General features: G+C 42.9%; 1 protein-coding gene across 2 annotated transcripts in view; it reads right to left on the minus strand.

Moving 5' to 3' along the window:
• The window catches only part of UBE4A (ubiquitination factor E4A), a 70,581-nt gene that overhangs the window by 39,467 nt on the left and 10,451 nt on the right, over nt 1-20,663 (minus strand). For both annotated transcript variants that reach the window (XM_068240867.1, XM_068240866.1), the window contains exons 2-9: nt 14,644-14,819; nt 12,586-12,759; nt 11,369-11,481; nt 10,254-10,406; nt 7,325-7,484; nt 5,565-5,767; nt 2,777-2,968; nt 835-1,168 (exon numbers count right to left, since the gene is read on the minus strand). In XM_068240867.1, the coding sequence (XP_068096968.1) occupies nt 835-1,168; nt 2,777-2,968; nt 5,565-5,767; nt 7,325-7,484; nt 10,254-10,406; nt 11,369-11,481; nt 12,586-12,759; nt 14,644-14,764 (1,450 nt within the window). In that variant the 5' untranslated portion in view covers nt 14,765-14,819. The remainder of the gene's footprint in view (nt 1-834; nt 1,169-2,776; nt 2,969-5,564; nt 5,768-7,324; nt 7,485-10,253; nt 10,407-11,368; nt 11,482-12,585; nt 12,760-14,643; nt 14,820-20,663) is intronic.

Genomic DNA, 20,663 nt, shown 5'->3' on the forward strand with positions numbered 1-20,663 from the left:
TGAAATCCAGTCAGGGCAACATCTGAAAGGAGTTAGTATGGTCTCCCCCATGTCTGCGTGGGTTTCCTCCAGGCACACCGGTTTCCCCCACATCCCAAAAACATACAGATACGTTTATTGGTTTCCCCCTGAACTGGCCCTAGACTACAACGGACATGAGACTATGGTAGGGATTAGATTGTGAGCTCCTCTGAGGGACCGTTCGTGACAATGCTATACATTCTGGAAAGCATCAGCACTATATAAAAACTACATAATAATAACGTTCAGTTTTCATTATCAAACATCATCAGTTCAGGAACGCTGTAACTTTTAAAGAACACAGCACAGCTAGTGCATGGCAGACATATCATAAGCAAGCACAACAGTACTTCTTACTGCAACTACATGGAATAATTAGGATCGCTATGGTACATACACACGTCGGATTGTCAAATCGGGCGTGTGTACAGTCGGTCGTTCAGCTGATAACGCTGGTTTCGACAGATCCGCTTGGCAGATCCGTCAAAACCAGCGTTATCAGCAAAACGTGTACACACGCCCGATTTGACGTCCAAACGACCGGACGTTTGGACGTTCAAACGACGGGTCGCTTGGAAAAATCAGACGAGTGTATGAGCCTTTAGAGATGAAAATCTTTTTTTAAAAGTTGAAGTCTAGAGGCAAGCTAAATGTGCACTAAACTCATCCTGCATGGCACCATCGACCTATAGCATCACTGAGCTCAACACTAGGCCAACTGTCACCATCCTAATTAAAAAAAAAAGTCACACTACAACAGAAATGACTCCATAAATCAGCAGGAAATACATTCATTATGTTTTTTGTGCTCACCCTTCATGTGGATATTCCGAGTCTTGTGTTCCTCTTCACTGATCTCTCGCAGAGCACAGTAAGTGGGATTAAATGTAAGCAGACGGGCAGAACCTGGCTTACAGAAAGGCTGGCACAAACGCAGCAGGGCAGCACCCAAGTTCAGAAAGAAACTATCTGATGCATAAGTCTGAAGGAAAATCTCAGGGACCTGGCTGGCCCAGATCTTCGCACGGCCGGCGTTGGCATGTAGACAGTTACCCAGCCATGATAAGATGTGATGTTTGGTATCTGTAGACAGCTGAAGGAGGTTCTTCAGAAGCTGGTAAATCTTCTCATGAAACTGAGCCATGAACTGATAGAGAAAACAAAGCCTTATTATATGTAATAATAATTATTTAGTATTTATATAGCGCCAACATCTTCCGCAGCGCTGTACAGAGTATATTGTCTTATCACTAAACTGTCCCTCAGAGGGGCTCACAATCTAATCCCCACGATAGTCATATATCTATATATGTAGTGTATGTATTGTAGTCTAGGGCCAATTCAGGGGTAAGCCAATTAATATATCTGTATGTTTTGGGATATGAGAGGAAACCGAAACACCAGGAGGAAACCCAATCAAACATGGGCAAACATACAAACTCCATGCAGATAGTGCCCTTGCTGGGATTCAAACCAGGGACCCAGCGATGCAAGGCGAGAGCGCTAACCACTGGGCGCACTGTGCTGCCCAAGTGATGAGAAAAGAGAAGTATGTAAAATGCATTGGTCTACAGCCTGGGTTCTTAACGTGTGGTATGCATACTCCAGGGGGTACTCCCACTTGATATAATTAAGTTCAACAAAATTCAGTGTTTTAAAACATTGGAATTCAAAAAAATCCAGTATAAACATCAACATCAAAATGGTATTTGAGATGATTAAATGCAAAAATAAACTTGTGGCAATTGTTTAGAAACAATTACCATGCACTACTATTAAATATATCTGTGTCAAGGGGTACTTGAGATAATCTTTACCATACCAGGGGGTACTTGGCAACCACAGATTTTTAAAAGTGGTACATACCAATAATATGTTGAGAAACATTGGTCTAAAAAAACATCTAACTATAAGGCCTGATTCACATTAGAGTTAAAAAAACAGTCCATTGTTAACCTATGGATCTGTTCACATTGGTCTGTTAGAATGGATCCGTTCTGCACCAATTTTTTCGGACAGCTGAGCCCTGCATTGGGGGCAATGAGAAAACGGAACGTTTCTTCACACTAGTGAAGAAACGAACCGTTTTAGCCAGCAAAATTCACTTTGGTGATGGGAGTCTGGGGGGCTTGTGGGGAAACGTAATGGAAGCAGCTGAACGGCAAACTGAGTGAAAACGGATCCGATCGACCGGTAATCAGATCTGTTTTTACGGATCTGTTTGCCACTAATTGCCAGCGTGAAGCGGGCCTAAATTATCTTTCATTGTTTTAACATCTGGCTGCTAGGAGCTCCTTGACATAACTTTTCTACTAAAACTATTAAAATATCCAATGGAATACTACATGTACATACAGAATACGTGCTTGCACAAATGACTAGATTAAAAAAAAAAAAAAAAATCAGTGAAAGGAGTTGTATAGGTCTCCATCCACTATACAATTCTTACTAGATTAGATATGCAATTAAATAAAAACACTGAATGGAATGAACATAGGTTAAAAATTAACACGGGGAGGAATTAGGACCTTAGTCAACTGACTAGAGATACTTACCTAATCTCCCGACTACCACGGGCCTGGGACCCTCCTGAAGATCATGACCTCACTCTTTTTCATGCACAAGCATGGCCATGCTCACATGCTGCAGCCGTGTGAGCATGGACCCCGCCAGCGCAGCAACACAGAGCCGCTCGCCCTTCCGCAAAAAGAAATTAGGATTTGCAAACCAAATTGTACGAGAAGTACTATCCTACCTGATGGATATTGGATTCTTGCATTTTAATCTCTTGAGGACTGGAGCGCGATGGGTTCAGGAAATAACCATGGTTTTCTACTACACCAGGGGTGCGCAACAGGCAAGATATGCTGAGGATTTCACCCAGCAACGTCTTTTGGTACTGATGTCCGTTTGTTGGATCCTGAGGCTGGATATGTTTCACAAAAATCTACAAAAGGAAATGAAAAGTAACTTATATGTTAATAGCAGACAAATTAAAGCATAGTCACATACCGGTAAATATATGCGCAAAAGTGAGATTTTCAAAACAAAACATAAGATAATATCCTGATTATAAATTAATGGGGGGTGTTTTTAATACTCACCTGCTCCTAGTTTTCACTAGTTAGGAGCTTCACATCCAGATTTCTGGTGTCAAAGGAACCTTCTAAGTATTGAAAGCATTTCTCCGCTAGCCCCCACTCAAGGTTATGTCAGAAATAACATCACAGATAAAAGTCTGTTGTGAAGTATCAAAATACTTTTATTGGAGTGGCTGTTGGTTGATGGCAACAGCCAGCAACTTTGTCCCCTCATCTGTAAAATCAACAGGGACTGCTGCCAACTGTAAAAGGATTGCTACAGAGCCTCAGTCTTTGGAATGTGCCCCCTTCCTCCCTCAGTGCTGCTGTGACGTGGTCACGTGACTTTTCCCTTTCACCCTACAGCAAAGTTGATGTAATGTCTCACCAGCTAGATGCACTGAAATGTAGTTACACAATACAACATGTTTCAGCAATGTGCAGTAAAAGGCAGGCTCCTGCTTTAATGCAGCAAGTCATACGGGACAATAAAAAGTAAAGAGAGACTTAAGAGACTCAGAGACGACAGACAGCCCAGCTCTGATACTTACCCGGGGCTTTCTCCCACCCCACAAACATGTCTAAGTCCCACGCCGTCCTCCCGCACTCTGCCGTTCAGCCCCGGTGAGCTCCGTTAACAGGCTCAGTGACGTCATCCGGGTCTACTGCGCATGCAGTACCTACCTGCGCATGCGCGGTAGGTCTGCACATGTGCAGTATACCCTGACTGGCATCGACTGAACCCAGTAACAGAGCTCACTGCAGCTGAACGGCAGAGTGCGAGAGAACGGCGTGGGACTTAGACATGTTTGTGGGGTGGGAGGAAGCCCCGGGTAAGTATCAGAGCTGGGCTGTCTGTTGTCTCTGAGTTTCTTTAAGTAAAGTAAAACTTTAAGTAAAATAAACTGATGAGATAAATAATTGTATCTATCCTTCTACTTCTTAGGCTGTTTCTGGGGTCTGCTGTGCTTAAAGGATACATGGGAGAAAAATATAAAATGCTGATCTACCTACCTTGGGCTTCCTCCAGCCCCTTGAAGTCTCTGTGTCCCTTGTCACAGCACCGATGGCAGCCACTCTGCTGCGGTCTCATCCGTAATGATCACTGTCAAGGCTAGGTTGGTGGTTTCTGCACATGCGCGCGCACTGCTTGGGGCCATGCTCACGTAGGTGGGTGCGTTCTGGTACATGAGCGCAGCCGCAAGCAGCCTTGTTAGCTGAAGAAGAATGGGTACCAGCAGAGCTGCGACGAGGGAGGCAGAGACTTCAAGGGGCTGGAGGAAGCCCCAGGTAAGTTGATCAGCATTTTTTTATTTTTCTCTCATGTATCCTTCAAAGAGAGGGTTCCACCTAGATTAATATACTTGTATTCTAAGACTACACAGTTAATTTTATGTAGAGAGGGGTATAGTACTGTACTAGTTAGGCCTATTTACTACATCGAGTCTCAAACAACCAGAAAGCACACTTTTTCTGGTCCATTGGAGTTTACTATAAAAGGATTCTAATGTACCAATAAAAAACAAATGCAATGGCTGAGGGAGGGCCCTAGGTAAACCGTCAGGTCTAGTGGCCAAGATGTGGTTTCAGGGTCTGCACTCTATTGCTATGCCACTGTAAATACCAGTAATTCTAGCAGCACGGACTCCAGAAGCATGTTAGGACAAACTAGCCACACGCAGGGAAGAGTTTCATAGCTAGCATTCGAGTACAGCCACTGTACTTATCGTAATATAGAACAATAAGTAGGGACCAATTCTTGATGTGAGCATATCATTTGCAAAGAAGGACAATGCTTGATATATGATAAGAGATATTTAAATGGCAGACCTGTAACCAACAATGGGTAACCAGACACTCCATGACATGACCCAGAAATGCAGCATTAAACTAGAGGGAACGGGCAGACAGACATTAGTATTATTACATTGCACAGATCCCTAACTCAATCCACACAAACCGTGTTCAACTTTGATTGAAGTGTACCTGAGGCGACGTGACATGGTGGGATAAACGTGTATGTAAAATGCAAAACCTATTACAGTAATAACCAGGCTGTTTTACTTGATTTATTTTGCTGCCTGAAAGAGTACATTTTTAGGTTTGGAAGTGACAGCTTATGTCTTGTCGGTACCTTGTTGGGAATATAGTAACACTGATAAGCAAATTTCAACCATAAAAGTTTTCCTGGCTGAATACAACTTCTGAGGGTATGGGAGAGATAGAAACAGGTCAATAATTCATGTATTTTAACTCTGGGACTCTTAATGGGCTGCCATTGAGAGGAGATAATAAAACATTCAATGTACTCTATAAATGTTTACATATAAAATAAAACCATGGGATATATTAAAAAAAAAATCACTTTTTTCACCTCAAGTTCACATAAAACATAAAAGAAAATGTGTAGCTGGTGCATTGCATGAAGAATATGTGTAACTGCTGTCTGGCTACTTTGCTCACCTTAGCGATATCCTTTTGCCTGGTGCAATATAAAAGCATGTCAAGGTAGGTGTACAGGAGCATCTGGCATAAATCTAAAGCTCTGATACGCTCCAGGATGACATCAAACACAGGATGGAAAACTTCACTGAAGGATCGCACCTCCTCATCTGCCACGAGAACCTCAATCACTTCTTCCAAGAACTCCACTACATTGTCAAAGTCTGTAAGAAATGGTTTCACGTGAGTGCTAACAAGTGAAAGACACTAACCAGCTGTTGCGTAGCTAGAGATTATGGGGCCCCATAGCAAGACTTTCATGGGGCCCTCAGATGTAGGCAATCTTATGCAATGCCACTTGCCCCCTACCCTACGGATACGAGTTAACAGGGCAGTTTACATTTCCATGCAATCTACACTACATATAGTCCATGGGCACTTAGACAAAGTCAGAGGGTGGAGGAACATAAGAAAGTTAATGGTGAATACATCAAGTAGCATCTGGGCCCCCTCTGCTTCAGGGCCCCATAGCAGCTGCTATGGCTATTGCTACTCCCTTGCTAACCATCTAATCAAAGGCAGAGAGCAAAATATTTTTGTATAACATGAGTCTTATAAGTACAAGTTCCTTTTAACCCCCTCCCGACCACCAATGCGCGCGCATCCCTGCTTTAATGACTGAGACCAGCGGCGATCACCGCTAGGAGACTGTTAGACAGGGACTGGGGACAGCTGTGTCACATCCCAGCAGCGATCAGAGCTCATCAGCAGAAAGCTCTGTTGGTGGGCAGGAAAGGGGGCGGGGGATTAATTTGTGTGTTGCGTGGTATGGCTCTGCAGCAAGCTTTTAAAGCTGCAGAGCACTAAATTGTAAAACATTGCCTGGTCACTAGGAGGGTGTAAGCCTATGGTCCGGAAGTGGTTTTAAACAGTACCAGTTGCCTGGCAGTCCTGCTGATCTATTTGGCTGCAGTAGAGACTGTCTGAATCACACCAGAAACAATCATGCAGCTAATCTTGTCAGATCTGAGAATAATGTCAGAAACACCTAATCTGCTGCATGCTTGTTCGGGGTATATGGCAAAAAGTTTTAGAGGAAAAGGATCAGCAGGATAGCCAGGCAACTGATATTGCTTAAAAGGAAATGGCAGCCTCCATATCCCTCTCACCTTCATGTTCACTTTATGGCTGAAACCCACAGCAGCTGTTTTTAGCCACACTTTGGAATCGCCAGCCATTCCAGAACCCAGAACCACAAAAAAATAAATAAATAAGGAAATCCCAATACAAATTGCTAGCATTAAATTCAAAACTGCTTTAAAATAACCCCCCCCCCCCCCCACAAAAAAAAACGCTACGGAAAAAGGAAAACGCTGCTAAAATCACACGATTCCCGCTCAAGGCAAACCGCTAGCGGTTTTTAAAAAAACGCTACAACATGTAACACATGGCAGGGTTCTCACTGCCGCGTTTGCGGTTAGCGTTAGCCGCAAACGTGTTACATGCATCGGTTTGCCGGCGGTTCGCGTTTAGCATGCATAGCACCGCTAATCGCGATCGCTCCAAAACCGCCGCAGTGTCCAGTGATTTTTTCCGTGTAATCACGGTAAAATCACTCCCGTAAAACTTAGATGTGAACAGGCCCTAAAAGTGTCATCCCGGTGTTGGCTTTCCTACCTGATCTGAAACTTTAAAAACACCAAATTTCAAAACAGAAGATATCAAAATATCTATGGTGAAAAGTTCACCTCAGTATAGTATGTAAAGAAAATTGAGCTCACTTCCTCCGTGTAATCCCTCGAGCATTAAGTCCACCACCTGAGCCGGTACATCCTGCCCCTGATAGATCTCCGGTGTGAGTAGTAGAGTGCGTGCGTTAGAAACAGTGAGAGCTTTGCAGCGCACTGCATATGGCAGCAGATTCTCTGGCACCTTCGTGACCTGTACAAACAAGACAAGTGTAGTAATGAATATTGCAACCGCAAACACTGCAATTACCTCAGCACGCTAAGAACCAGTCCTGGGTGCGACACCTGCTGAAGGATTTGGCATCATTAGACTGTACATAAAGCCAGAAATTCCAGTGTGCCCCAGCAGTTTTGCCCCTTGCCTCTATTGATCATCAAAAACTCTTGATACTCCCTGGCTTGGCAGATTATGACCTGATTTTCTGATTAATTTTCCTTTCACGTCTATGGAAAATCAATCAGAAAATCGATTGGAAATCAGATCTGACATGTTGGAAACAGTCTTTCTGACGGTAAATCTGTCCGAAAATTGCATTGTGTGTACCTAGCATAAATTCACACTAGATGTTTGATACTAGCTGGCTCTCCTTAAAGTCCTGCTGTAAGGATTTATAAAAAGTCACCTAGCACCAGTCTTGTAAAGTGGACCTGAACTGTTGCACAGGACAGAAGAAAAACAGAGAAATGCACCCTTCTAGCCTGTCTAATTCCCCCTCATCGGTGATTAATCACAACTGTAAAACTGTAATTTGATCTCTCAGCTGTGTCAGCTGGCTGTCTCGGATGATGTTAACTCTATGTGAAAGCAGGAAGTAGACACATTGCAGATTTATATCAGCTGTAACAAAGAAACGTTTCTATTATGCTGTTGCTTATCTTTTAAAGCAGAGAGGAAGTTCTGAGTTCAGGTCCGCTTTAAAAGTGGCCTCACTGAGAACATTAGAGTTTATATAGTTTTAACAGCTGTAAAGTGCAATATACAGGATTCGAGTCTGCTTTTGCTGATGGCCAATACGGCACAATACTATGCTGCTACTAAATGCCAGGATGCGCTTGCAGTAAGAACTAGCCCCAACTTCTGTAAAAGTCGCACTCAGTGTGAGAATGAGCCGTAAGCTAGCTTGATACTTCTATATCTCTCCGTTAACCCATGTCTAAAGCAAGACCAACAAATATGCTCAATTTACTTTCAATCAATTTGGACAGTTTGTAGATCAAAAGTCTGATTGAATATGTTGAACTATCACTGTGCAAAAGATGGAGTAGGAGTGATGGGGGATTTATAGCTATTTAGCATTGGACTACATCTTGCCGTACAATGCTTGTGGTTTTATCATTGATGATAGATTTCTGCCAAAATCTATGAAAATTAAGTTTGCCACATGGTGTAGGGCTCAATCATGAGCCAATCAAATTCCAATAAGGGAGAGTTCAATCAGTTTGGAACATTGGGCTGTGATCCACCGGTGTGCCCCTAGGTTAACCCTAACTTGACTTCAGCAATAACCTAACATTACATTCCCTTAAGGGGTATCTAAAGCAAAAACAAGTAACAGCAAGGTTGAGGAGGATGGGGAAGCCTCTACACTGTTGCTGGAACCTGTGGTATGAAAAACTGTACTTCCACGTATAGAATAGTATGCTTTTCATACAAATTTTTAAAGCAAAGGTATACAATAAAGTGAACCTGGAGTGAGGAAACTTCAGGTTAGATACTCACCTACGTAGAAGGCTCTGGATACTATAAAGCCTTACAGGTCCTCTGTCAGTCTTGTCCTTCCAGCGACGTCCCACGCTGAAGATATTTGACCTGCAGTGTGGATGCGCCCATGTTTGGAAGCACTCGGGGGAAGCAAGTAGTTCCGAAAGTTCCCAAGAAGTACTGAAAACACAGCCAGTCGCAGAAGGGATGGCGCTGGAACAGGACGGGCAGAGGACCAGAAAGGCTCTATGGTATCGAGAGCCTTTCCTCTACACAGACATGTGTCTAACCTGAAATAGGTTTCCTTGCTTTAGCTTTGCTTTAAAAGAAAATTTAAAAAGTGTCATTACATTTTAAAGGTGAATGTAAAAGGTAATTTGCATCCTGCTGCTTACTATTAAACACGTATCCAGCAAAGTCACATATATGGCACTACTCAAGTTTAGAAGAATTATTAGCTTAAACCAAAATAGACCAAATAACCAGCAATGTACGTGGGATGTTTTAAAGACTCCCGGTGGTTGGTCACTGACTCGCCTACCTCATGAAAATGGCATTTACCAATACGGACAACAATCTTTCCTTTTGTAGAGAACTAAAGTGGATGTCAAAGCAAAACATTTTTTTTTCAACTCTGTATGGAGTAAAGAAGACCTAGAACCGCTGTCAGACTTTAAAACTGAAACTGAAACACCACTATACATTGCAGGGGATGTTGGCAACTCCTTCTGTAGGTTTTCTTCTAGAAACTGTGATATAGGAGTATCCCAGTTTATTGCCAGTTAGTGGGAAAGTCCAGGTGTGGAAAAGGAACAACAAGCTCCTCCTCTGCATAGCGAATTCCTCACGTAACAAGATGGTAGGTTTCTCAGCTGTCCATACACTACAAAGAGTATGTGAAAGCGGAGTTTCTCCTCAAGGCTGGCTGCATTCCTATCGAACAGGTTGCTTCTTATTTCTTTCTGAAAGAAAAAAAACTGGAAGTACCAGAAAATGTCACAGACACAGAACTGCCACTTCTGATAGCAGCCACCTGATTAGTTGCTCTACTGGAAAATGACTGTCCTGGTGACATCTGATGAATTTATGTATCAGTGGCAGCCATGACACTGGAAGGGAGTGAGAAGAAACTTTCCCAATAGGGACAATGAGAGCATGACAGAGGTTCTATACTCGGCCTACTTTATCCAAAACAAAGCTTTGCCTTGGCTTCCACTTTTAAGAGCAATGGGCAAATCCTTAACTTGACTAAAATTTCACCTCCTTCTTGGCTCTCTGGAAACAGGAGAATAGGAAGGGGAAGATGTGCTTTTCTCCAGCATCTCTCTCAGCGGACAGGTTGGGGGCCCCGGTGGATGTCATGCATATCATGTACTTTCCAGGCTCTGGCAGAAGAAGACGAGTGAATACAGCCTGAAATACAGCAAAATATATGTAAGAATAATAGTAACAACAATACAGACTTCAGTCTACTGCAGATCAACTTACAGCTTGTGTGTTTTTCAGTAAAAGGTATCATGTGTGGAAAACATAACCAACACTGCAAACCTGGATCGGATACAAAAACAAAACAAAACCCAACTGCTATTATGTAGCAAAAGTTTGGAACCCTCACCTGGGTCATATCAGTATACTGCAAGGATTGCTGGAAGGTTAGGGAATTTGATTTCAATGTTTATTGCAGTCAAAGGGGCTCACATTCTAATTCCTACCATAGTCATATGTCTACGCATGTATTATGTAGCTTATGTATCGCAGTCTAGGGCCAATTTTAGGGGGAAGCCAATTAACTCCGAGCAGATAGTGCCTTGGCTGGGATTTGAACCAGGGACTCATGTTGCTAGGATAGTACCTTTGCCACCTAATCAAGGACAGGAATTTAAAAAAAAAATCTAGTCCAAATTTGCCGAGTCACTTGCACTGTTCAGCCAAAAGATAAAACCACCTGTGAAATATTGTGTAGCTCTCACTGTCCTAGAAAAGAGTACCTGACCCAGCTGCATGGCCACCACAAGGCCTCAGAATGTGTCCTGCAATATGTGGCACAGAGACATGAGCAATAAGTTGCAATGTGATGTCTCCATGGACCTGGACCTGTTTTTATAGCATATCCCACAGATACTTTATTGGCTTGAGATCTGGGGAAATTGAAGGGCCAAAGATAACTAGATTAATTATACCAGACCATCTGGTTCATTCCTCCATGGTTTGCGATTTTTATGTCGTGTCTGATCCCAATATACTCCCCATATACTCTCCAGTGTTTTCCGCTGTTGTCCAACCTTAGCAAACCAGTCCTATTGCGTAAGGTAATATGCAATATTTGACCCAGACAGATGAACCTTTTCAACAAACTCTCTGTCTGCTTAGCATACCTGTTCTACATTGTCCATGTCCAGCCAGTCTTGCCCATCAAGTTCTGAGCCTAGCTCTTCGAGGTACACACAGCGCAGGGGGATGCCATTACCACTCTTAGCACTAGGGTCACCTGGTATAGAATAAATTAATGAAATATCACATTTTATTGTTAGCCTTAAGATCTACTACTGTATCATTATGCTACAAGTTCTGTAATGACATGCTGAAAAGAAACATTTAGCTATCTGCCAAGGTTAGATTATGGATAATACCATTTTAATTCTACTATTATCCAGCTGTTTACATTGTTAAATTTCTCTTTTTGATCTGTTATGTTTCATATTTTACAGTGGCAACATGAATTAGCATATTCAAAAATATGCTTGAAAGCATTATAATTTACATTAAGCATGTGCTTCCCTCCCATAAGTTTAAATGTTAATGGAGACTTTGTTGTACCTTTCTTTGGCCACTTTCTTTTGTATCTTCCTGTGGTAGTTGCTGATACAATCAAAATGGCCATACTTATACCCAGGGCTGTGGAGTCGGTACAAAAATCTTCTGACTCCAACTCCGACTCTTCGGTTTATGAAACCACGACTCCGACTCCAACTCCGGGTACCTAAAATAGCTCCGACTCCAACTCCTTAGACTAATACTTAACAGGGCTGTGGATTTTGTACAAAAATGATCCGACTCCCGACTCCTCAGTTTATGAAATCAACGACTCCGACTCCGGGTGCCCAAAATTGCCCCGACTCCACAGCCCTGCTTATACCCATGTTGGGATGACAACAGGAGTGACTTAAGGCTGTTTTTACTGTGAATCGTGATTGCAATTGTAATCACACTGAGATTCACATATATCTGCTGATGCGATTATTGTGCGATCCACCAGGTTTACGGCATGACTGCGATTTGAGACAGGATTTGTCCCACTGATCCTCTGCTTCTAACCCAGAACAAGAATACGGATCAGGTATTCTGACAAAAGCATGACCGCACTAGCAGTATGCTTGTTTGAAGTGTATAGTTCAGATACTGCTAAAGTCAGGAAGATCAGCAAGACAGCCAAGGCAACTGATGTTGTTTAATAGGAAATAAATATGGCAGCCTCCATATAGCTCTCACTAGAGAGTCACCTTAAAACATAGTAACACTCACGGTCTTCTTGAACAAATTCATCACCATAATAACCAGTATCAGTACATTTCCTAGAAAAAGTCATACTCACTGTTGTCCAGAGTAATAAGAAAGATTCTCTGAATCATATGGTTGATGTTCAGCTGTTCACATATTTCTTGCTGAGATCGAAATGAACGGCTAATTTCTGCCACAGAATCATCACAGTCATCCAAGCTCTCTGAAACACTGTTGTCAGACTCATCCTGGCTCTCCCCTGCGTCCTCTGTAAAGCAGGAAAGATTCTTTGTTACCAAACACACACTAAAAACCTTGCAGTATAAGAAGCCTCTGAGTTATGCCTTTTTAATGCAGAGCTGCACTGAAACATGGTCTCAGCTTGTGTTCGAAGTTTAGGACCTCTTTCGAGATAGCTGTTAACCTCCCAGGTGTGTAATTTCCCTGCAATTTTTGTACCGGAAGCGGTACATTCTTTTACATTTTTGCGGACTGCTTGCAAGTTGCGGTCTTGCAAGCATGCATACAATACCAAAAAACAAAACAAAAAAAAAACAACACTATTTTTTATTTAAAATATTTTTTTTATCTTTTTTTTCATTTTACACTTCGAAATTTTTATAATGGATTGAACACAGATGTTTGTATTAAATCCAATGCAAACAATTTGAATTTGCCACCTGATGTGATGACGCTGCTTGCGCCCAACACCAGGGGGCGCACGCAGCATCATCAAAGGGACATGCTGGGGGTCATGTTCGCCCAGAGACAGGAAGCAACAAACGCAGAAGAAGAGGAGATTACCGCCAGGGACCACAGCAAAGAAGACAGGAATACATGCACAGGGAGCTGCAAGGTGCCGGTGAGGGATGCCGCATGCCAGCGACGCCACAGGTAATTGTAGTTACTGGACAAGCCTGACTCGTCCTTACTGATAGCAGATATATATATATATATTTTTTTAAGAGAATTCAGGCTCATTCATAACGCTAGGAAGGTTAAGGGCTCAACTAGTGGTCCACATTCACTATCATTGAATTGCACATGCAACCTCATTACAGCGATCACAAAAGCAGTCTAGCTGGAGTGGTGATGAGCTGCAGATCCCAAGCAACTTCCAGTGTCACTCTGCAACAACATCAGAAAACCCTGAGAATCCCCCATGAGGTGATGGACTGGTCCAAAACCTGACAGATTTTTATTACCTAGTGTAAGCGACAGCAACATAGGAGAAAAGTAATTTATAGTGCATTTTACTCTGGAAGAAAAGTATTTCTTATAAATATGTGTACACATGTATTACTGTATAAATTTCACTATTTTTCGTGATAGTGGTCCATGAGGATGGATTTACATGAGTTGCAACGCACGCAATGCAACGGATCTAAAGGTGGCCACTAACGGTCCAATTGTTAGTGAAAAATTGTTCGAACGATCAGAAATTATGATCAGAAGTGAAATTTTGTAATACATCGTTCACACCGCAATCAACATATCAATCTTTGCTTCCTATCTATCACAACCAACAAGAAAATCCAAATTTTGGTTCGATGGAAATTCATTTGGGCGACATTTTTTTCACTCGTTCATAATCGATTGTGTCCACCAATGGAGATTATTTTACCAATTGTAAAATTTAAAACATTTACGGTAGATGTAAAATGTAGATTTCTACTTGAGTAAAATGTACTATAGATTATTTTGTTCCTTTGTTGATGACATACAGTAGGGTGTAAAAATCTGTCAGGTTTTGGATAAGTTCATCTCCTCGTGTAGGATTCCCAAGTATTTATTTACAGAAGCACTTACTGAATGACAGTTGCTCAGTACAACTGCCAATATAGTGTGCAGGGAGTAGGGAGGCTGGCCAATATCTTTGTATGGATCTTTTTTAGAGAGTTATTTTGTAAAGAACAAAGTTAACATTAATCTCCCATGAGGAAATGGTCTACTTTTTACTACCTTTTTTATGTGACAGCAAAATAGGAACAAAGTGCATTGTATAGAAGTATGTATTTCAAATGTAAACATTTTTGGGGATAGTCCTTTAACTTGATTTTTGCTTTTATAATGTTTTTTTATGTCCTGACAGTAAAAAGTGGTCAGGACTTATTTTACAAACTTGACTTGTATGCCTGGTAAGCATCATCACCTGCTGGCTGTCTGAACTGTTGCTTCTGCCCAGCCACAAACTGACGAGCTTCTGCAAGAGACGCGAAGAGAGCAGCGAATGGATTTGCCGATATACTGTTATTGTTCTCTTGATCCGTCATGTTAACCAGCAGAACGTGCCATCTAGTGTCCAGCTGACAAAGTTCTGTAAAACATCTGAAATCAAGGCATTTTTAAATACTGTACATAAGAATATTATTAGACATACACGTACAACACTTGTTTAAAACATGTCCAAAAAAGTGTGGAATAAGAACATTATATAATAATGGAAAAAAAGAACATACTTAGAGGCTACATTTAAGAAAAGCTGCACAAACAAAGTTATGTTTTTGTTTAGAGCTGCAGGCAGGAGAAGCTCTACTGTTGGTAAGAGTCAGAAACATTAGCTTCCCACTTTGACCCTTCAAGCCTCCCTGCTGGTCCTCTGATCTGATGGATGGCTGCAGTGACGAGGAAAATTCGAATAATCTGCAGATTTCTACCTAGAATGGAAGTCAGGGGGCCCTTTAAGGTAAGGTGTACCAGAGACGAAGCAGCCTCATGTATTTTACCATGTATGTCAGTGGGAACATTGGAGCAAACACCTACCCTGCTTTCTGTTTCATCCTTCACTGCCCAGACTTCTTGTTATCAGCCCTGATACAATCCCAGACTGAGCATTCAGTCTGGCTTTGCTCAGGAATCATTATAGCTGAGTCTCTCATCTCTGATGTATTTTCAAGCCCAAACCTGCCCCCTTCTGGCTCTGCTTTCCTGTTCTGTATACTTGCAGTATCACAGAGAGCTGTAAAGAGATGGGAGGAGCTGCTAATGTAAGGGTATATTTGTTAGTCATAAGAGTTTTTTTTTTTTTTTTTAGAAATGGTGATTTCATTTTGCACACAGCCCACTAAATACTATATTTTTCTAATGAACTGTGTTTTGCATGGAGTTTTAGTTAAAAAAAACGGCACACCAGAGTGGCGAAAATAAAAAATAGTATTTATTTTGTAAAATCTATCGGGGGGATATGTTTATTTTGTGACAAAGTGTTCATCTCTGGTTTCCTTTAGGCTGCTTACACACCAAGACGTTACAGGCGCACGTTAGTGCGCCTGTAACGCTCCCCCAACGCACAGCAATGTAACACAAGTGGGCTGTTCACACAGCCCACGTTGCGTTACATGTAACGCTGCACGTTCTGTGCAAAGTGCAGCATGCTACAGCGTTGGAGCGGCTATAGCCGCGTTAGACTGTTTGCACATGCGCAGTGGGGGGGCGGAGAGGAGGCGGGGAGAGCCAGCTACAGTAGCCGCGCACATGGCTACTTAATATTCACTGCACTGGCGGGCGCTGATTGGCCGGCGGGACCACGTGATGCGGAGTGTCTCGCTCCGCATCACGTGGTCCCGCTGGCCAATCAGCGCCACTCTGGGAGACATTATAGGACTCGAGCCGCCTAACGCGGCTCACTCTACCGTCGGCTCTTGCAGCACCATGCGTTGTGTTAGGTGCACGTTATGCGACCTTAACGTGCCACCTAATGCAACGTCTTGGTGTGCAAGAAGCCTTAAGGATATAGCATGGTACATGGCATGGTGGGGGGTGATATTTACACTAAGAAAAATGTATACTCACATGGCTAAATAGATATTCTTCTAGGCTTCAATCACAATCTTATCAGTTTGCCACATTGGAGGAAAATCAGTGAGTGTATGGCTTGTTTAAAGGGAAACTGAGATGATAAGAAAAAAAAATTCATACATACCTGGAGCTTTCTCCAGCGCCCTCTGGCCTGTTCCATCCCTCGGCGCCTTCCTCCGCCTCCTGGATCTTCCATAAGAGCTCCTGGTATCTTCGGCCAGTCTGGGTTTACTGTGCATGCGCGGCCTGGCAAACCAGCCCCGCCAGGCCCCCATCGCTGGGAGTACTACTGCGCAGGCACAGTACTCTCCTGGCCATGGGAGCAAGAGCGGCCATACTGCGCATGCACCGACTGGCCAAAGATACTAGAAGCCCTTACAGAAGATCAGCGCCGAGGGAGTGATCAGGCCCGGAAGGAGCTGGAGGAAGCCCCAGGTATGTATGTTTGTCATCTCAGATACACTTTAAACACTAGCCATGGCAGTATATCTACACCGCGCGGGAAGACTGGGGGCGTGCCTCCCGCCGCAGCTTGCTCCCATGCGCTTTCTCGCTGCCGATTGTTAGGGAAACATCAGTGACTGGAAACGCAGTTCCCATTCATTGATCTAAGTCTCTGTGTCAATGATCGCCGGCATCAATGAGATGCCTGCGGTCATTGTAACAAATTGATTTACACATGCATTACTTCCTGTTCGCATACTATTAATATGCAGCAGGAGGAAAATGTGTGAGGACATCTTGTGGCCAAATAGTAACATTACACATACATACATTTATTTCAATAAGACCTACACCTAATCTAAAATGAACTCCTAACCTCCCACAGACACCCAAATAAAAGGTTAGCAAAAAAAATAATAATATACATTTATAGTTACCTTAGGGACTAAACTTTTTTTTTTTTTTGTAATATATATGTCAAGAGGGTATATTACTGTTATTTTTGAAAATATGGGTTTGTAAATAGTGATGGATGCAAAACTGAAAAAATGCACCTTTATTTAAAAATAAAAATATTGGCGCCATACATTGTGATAGGGACATAATTTAAAGAGACTCCGTAACAAAAATTGCATCCTGTTTTTTATCATCCTACAAGTTCCAAAAGCTATTCTAATGTGTTCTGGCTTACTGCAGCACTTTCTGCTATCACAGTCTCTGTAATAAATCAATGTATCTTTCCCCTGTCAGACTTGTCGGCCTGTGTCTGGAAGGCTGCCAAGTTCTTCAGTGTTGTGGTTCTGCTATGAACTCCCCCTTTCAGGCCCTCTCTGCACACTGCCTGTGTGATATTTAGATTAGTGCAGCTTCTTTCTGCTCTCTTTTATCTTTTACAAGCTGGATAAATCCTCCTCTGAGCTGGCTGGGCTTTCACATACTGAGGAATTACAGACAAGGGCAAAGCTGTTTGCAGGAAGAAAAGAGCAGCCTGAAACTTCAGTGCATGAGAACTCGAGGGGGAAAGAAACACACAAATGATCTCTTGAGATTCAAAAGGAAGGGTGTATACAGCCTGCTTGTGTATGAATGTATTTTCTATGTGTGGACATACTGTACATCATCCTACTTCCTGTTTTGGTGGCCATTTTGTTTGTTTATAAACAAACTTTTAAAAACTGTTTTTAACCATTTTTAATGCGGCGGGGAGCGGCGAAATTGTGACAGAGGGTAATAGGAGATGTCCCCTAACGCACTGGTATGTTTACTTTTGTGCGATTTTAACAATACAGATTCTCTTTAAACTGTGTAATAATTGGGAAAAAAGGGCAAATACAATATGTGAGTTTTAATTAAAGTAGCATGTATTATATTAAAACTATAATGGCCAAAAACTGAAAATTATGATTTTTTTCCATTTTCTTATTATTTCCATTAAAATGCATTTAGGGTAAAATAATTATTAGCAAAATGTAGTACAGAAAGAAAGCCTAATTGGTGGTGGAAAAACAAGATATAGATAATTTAGTTGTGATAAGTAGTGATAAAGTTATTGGTGAATGAGAGGGAGGAGTGCTGAAAGGTGAAAATTGCTCTGGTCCAAAAGGGGAAAAACCCCTCAGTGGTGACGTGGTTAAAGGGATACATAAAGTGGAACTGAAGATAAGATTACAACAAATTGTTTCACTTACCCCCAGCAGCCGTCCTGTCCCGTGCCAGTCCACGAGCCTCCGTTCTCCCGTCTCCAGCTACTTCAGGTTTCGCTGACGGGCCACTGTGCCTGCGCAGCTCTGGCTACGCATATCCTTTCTTCACGCTCCAGTCTGCAATAGCGCGATTGCAGAGGGGCTCGCATAGAAAGGATATGCTTGGCAGGGCTGCACTGGCCTCGACTTACAAGTGGAGGAACAGAGCGGTGGCAGAAGAACGGAGGCTCGTGGAGGACAGGCGCGGGACAGGATGGCTGCTGGGGGCTTGGAGAAGCCTCAGGTAAGTGAAACAGTTTGTTGTTATCCTATCTTCAGTTCCGCTTTAAGCCTTAGGAAAAAAAAAATCAGTTTTGCTCACCTGGGGCTTCTACCAGCCCCTTTCAGATCCTCCGGACCCCCGCCTCCAGCTAGTTTAGTTTCTCCAACAGGCCTGGCCATGTGTAGCCTTCCTTGCATTCCCGTCCACAATACTGTCCAGCTCCTCTGCAGGATGCTATTGCGGACGGCACAGCGAAGGAGAAGCGTGGCCAGGCATGCGCAGTAAGCCTGTCGGCGAAAAGGAAACTAGCTGGCGTCGGGGTGCAGGAGGATCCGTGAGTGACTGCAAGGGCACGGGGCGGCTGCAGGGGGCTGGTAGAAGCTCCAGGTGAGTAAAACCCAAGGCTTAAAGGGAACCTAAACTGAGAAGTATATGGATTTTTCCTTTTAAAATAATACCAGTTGCCTGACTCTCCTGCTGATCCTGTGTCTCTAATACTTTTAGCCACAGCCCCTGCACAAGCATGCAGATCAGGTGCTCTGACTGAAGTCAGACTGGATTAGCTGCATGCTTGTTTCAGGTGTGAGATCCAGATACTACTGAAGCAAAGAGATCAGCAGGACTGACAAGCAACTGGTATTATTTAAAAGGAAACGTCCATATACTTCTCAGTTTAGGTTCCCTTTAAGTATCCCTTTAAAGGGAACTTGAAGTGAGAGGAATATGGAGGCTGCCATCTTCACTCCCTTATATGCAATACCAGTTAACTGGCTGTCATGCTGTGCTTTAGGCTTTTGGTATTTTGAGTTGCACACCTGTAACAAGCATGCAGCCAGTAAATCAGATCAGCATTAAAGCATTTGATCTGCAAGCTTATTTTGGGCCAGTGAGTATTAGAGACAGAGCATCAGCACAAAAGTCAGTCAACTGATATTGTTTATTAGAGAATGAAGATAACAGAGATGAGTTAACATTTTGGCTAAATAGTTTAGCAATAACAGGAGCCAACTATAAACATCAAGCAGAATTATACGGCTTTTGAGCAGAGCAGATTGACCAAATTGTGGAGCTGTCATGGTAGGCGTACATTTGAAATTGGCGCCGGTAGACTTGGGCGCAGGATACAGCGGTATATAGCTGATCCTGCTTCTGCACAAGTCCGGGCCGATTTAATTACTATTCCCCCTCCAGGCCGACATGGATAGTGGGGGAATGAAATAATTCGGCTTCCAGCGATTGCTGGAGGCCGAATTATTATGTTTTTAAGCAACTTCGGCTCCGTCTTCTGACGGAGCCGACGTTACTCACTGAGCGCTTCAATAGGAATGATTCCTATTGAAGTCTATGGAGGCGCCGGCTGCGCCCAAATCTAGCAGCGCTGAAAAGCACTGCTCCGCATGGTAGACAAGGTAACTACAGATGAACCTGGCTGGCACTTCAACACTTCCTTGCTAGTAAGTGGCTCCTGTGTTTATGGGTCACAGACGGGTCATTCCAACATAAGCCTGTGTCTGTCAAAAGAAAAGAGACCCTTGGGATCACCTTACAAGCCAAACTAGGAGGGGAGGAGGCAGAAACAAAGTGTGTAATTCCTGTCACTGTAGTAGAGTATTGCTGTTGAGAGCTTATTTTCAGTCCCTATGAATAGCGTATGGGCCAAACAGACAAGGGGAATAAATCACTTTATTTACAGACTATCTGTAAATTTACTGATGGTTGGCCACACTACACAGCACAGAGAATAAATAACACTATTGGTAATGTTGTTGGAGTTATTGCCCTGTCGTACACCAGCACTTGCCAGGAAGCTGAAGCCAGGGTTCAATCCCCTCTAGCAGAAAATACATATTAAACTTAGCCATGATCAACCACACAGCAAGAAAATAAGTGATGACCACAACCATCAGCAGAATCTGCATATCTAGGAGGGTATAATGATGACACAATGCCAGGAAAGCACAACTA

Source organism: Hyperolius riggenbachi, chromosome 6 (assembly GCF_040937935.1).
Source record: "Hyperolius riggenbachi isolate aHypRig1 chromosome 6, aHypRig1.pri, whole genome shotgun sequence".
Lineage (NCBI taxonomy): Eukaryota > Metazoa > Chordata > Amphibia > Anura > Hyperoliidae > Hyperolius > Hyperolius riggenbachi.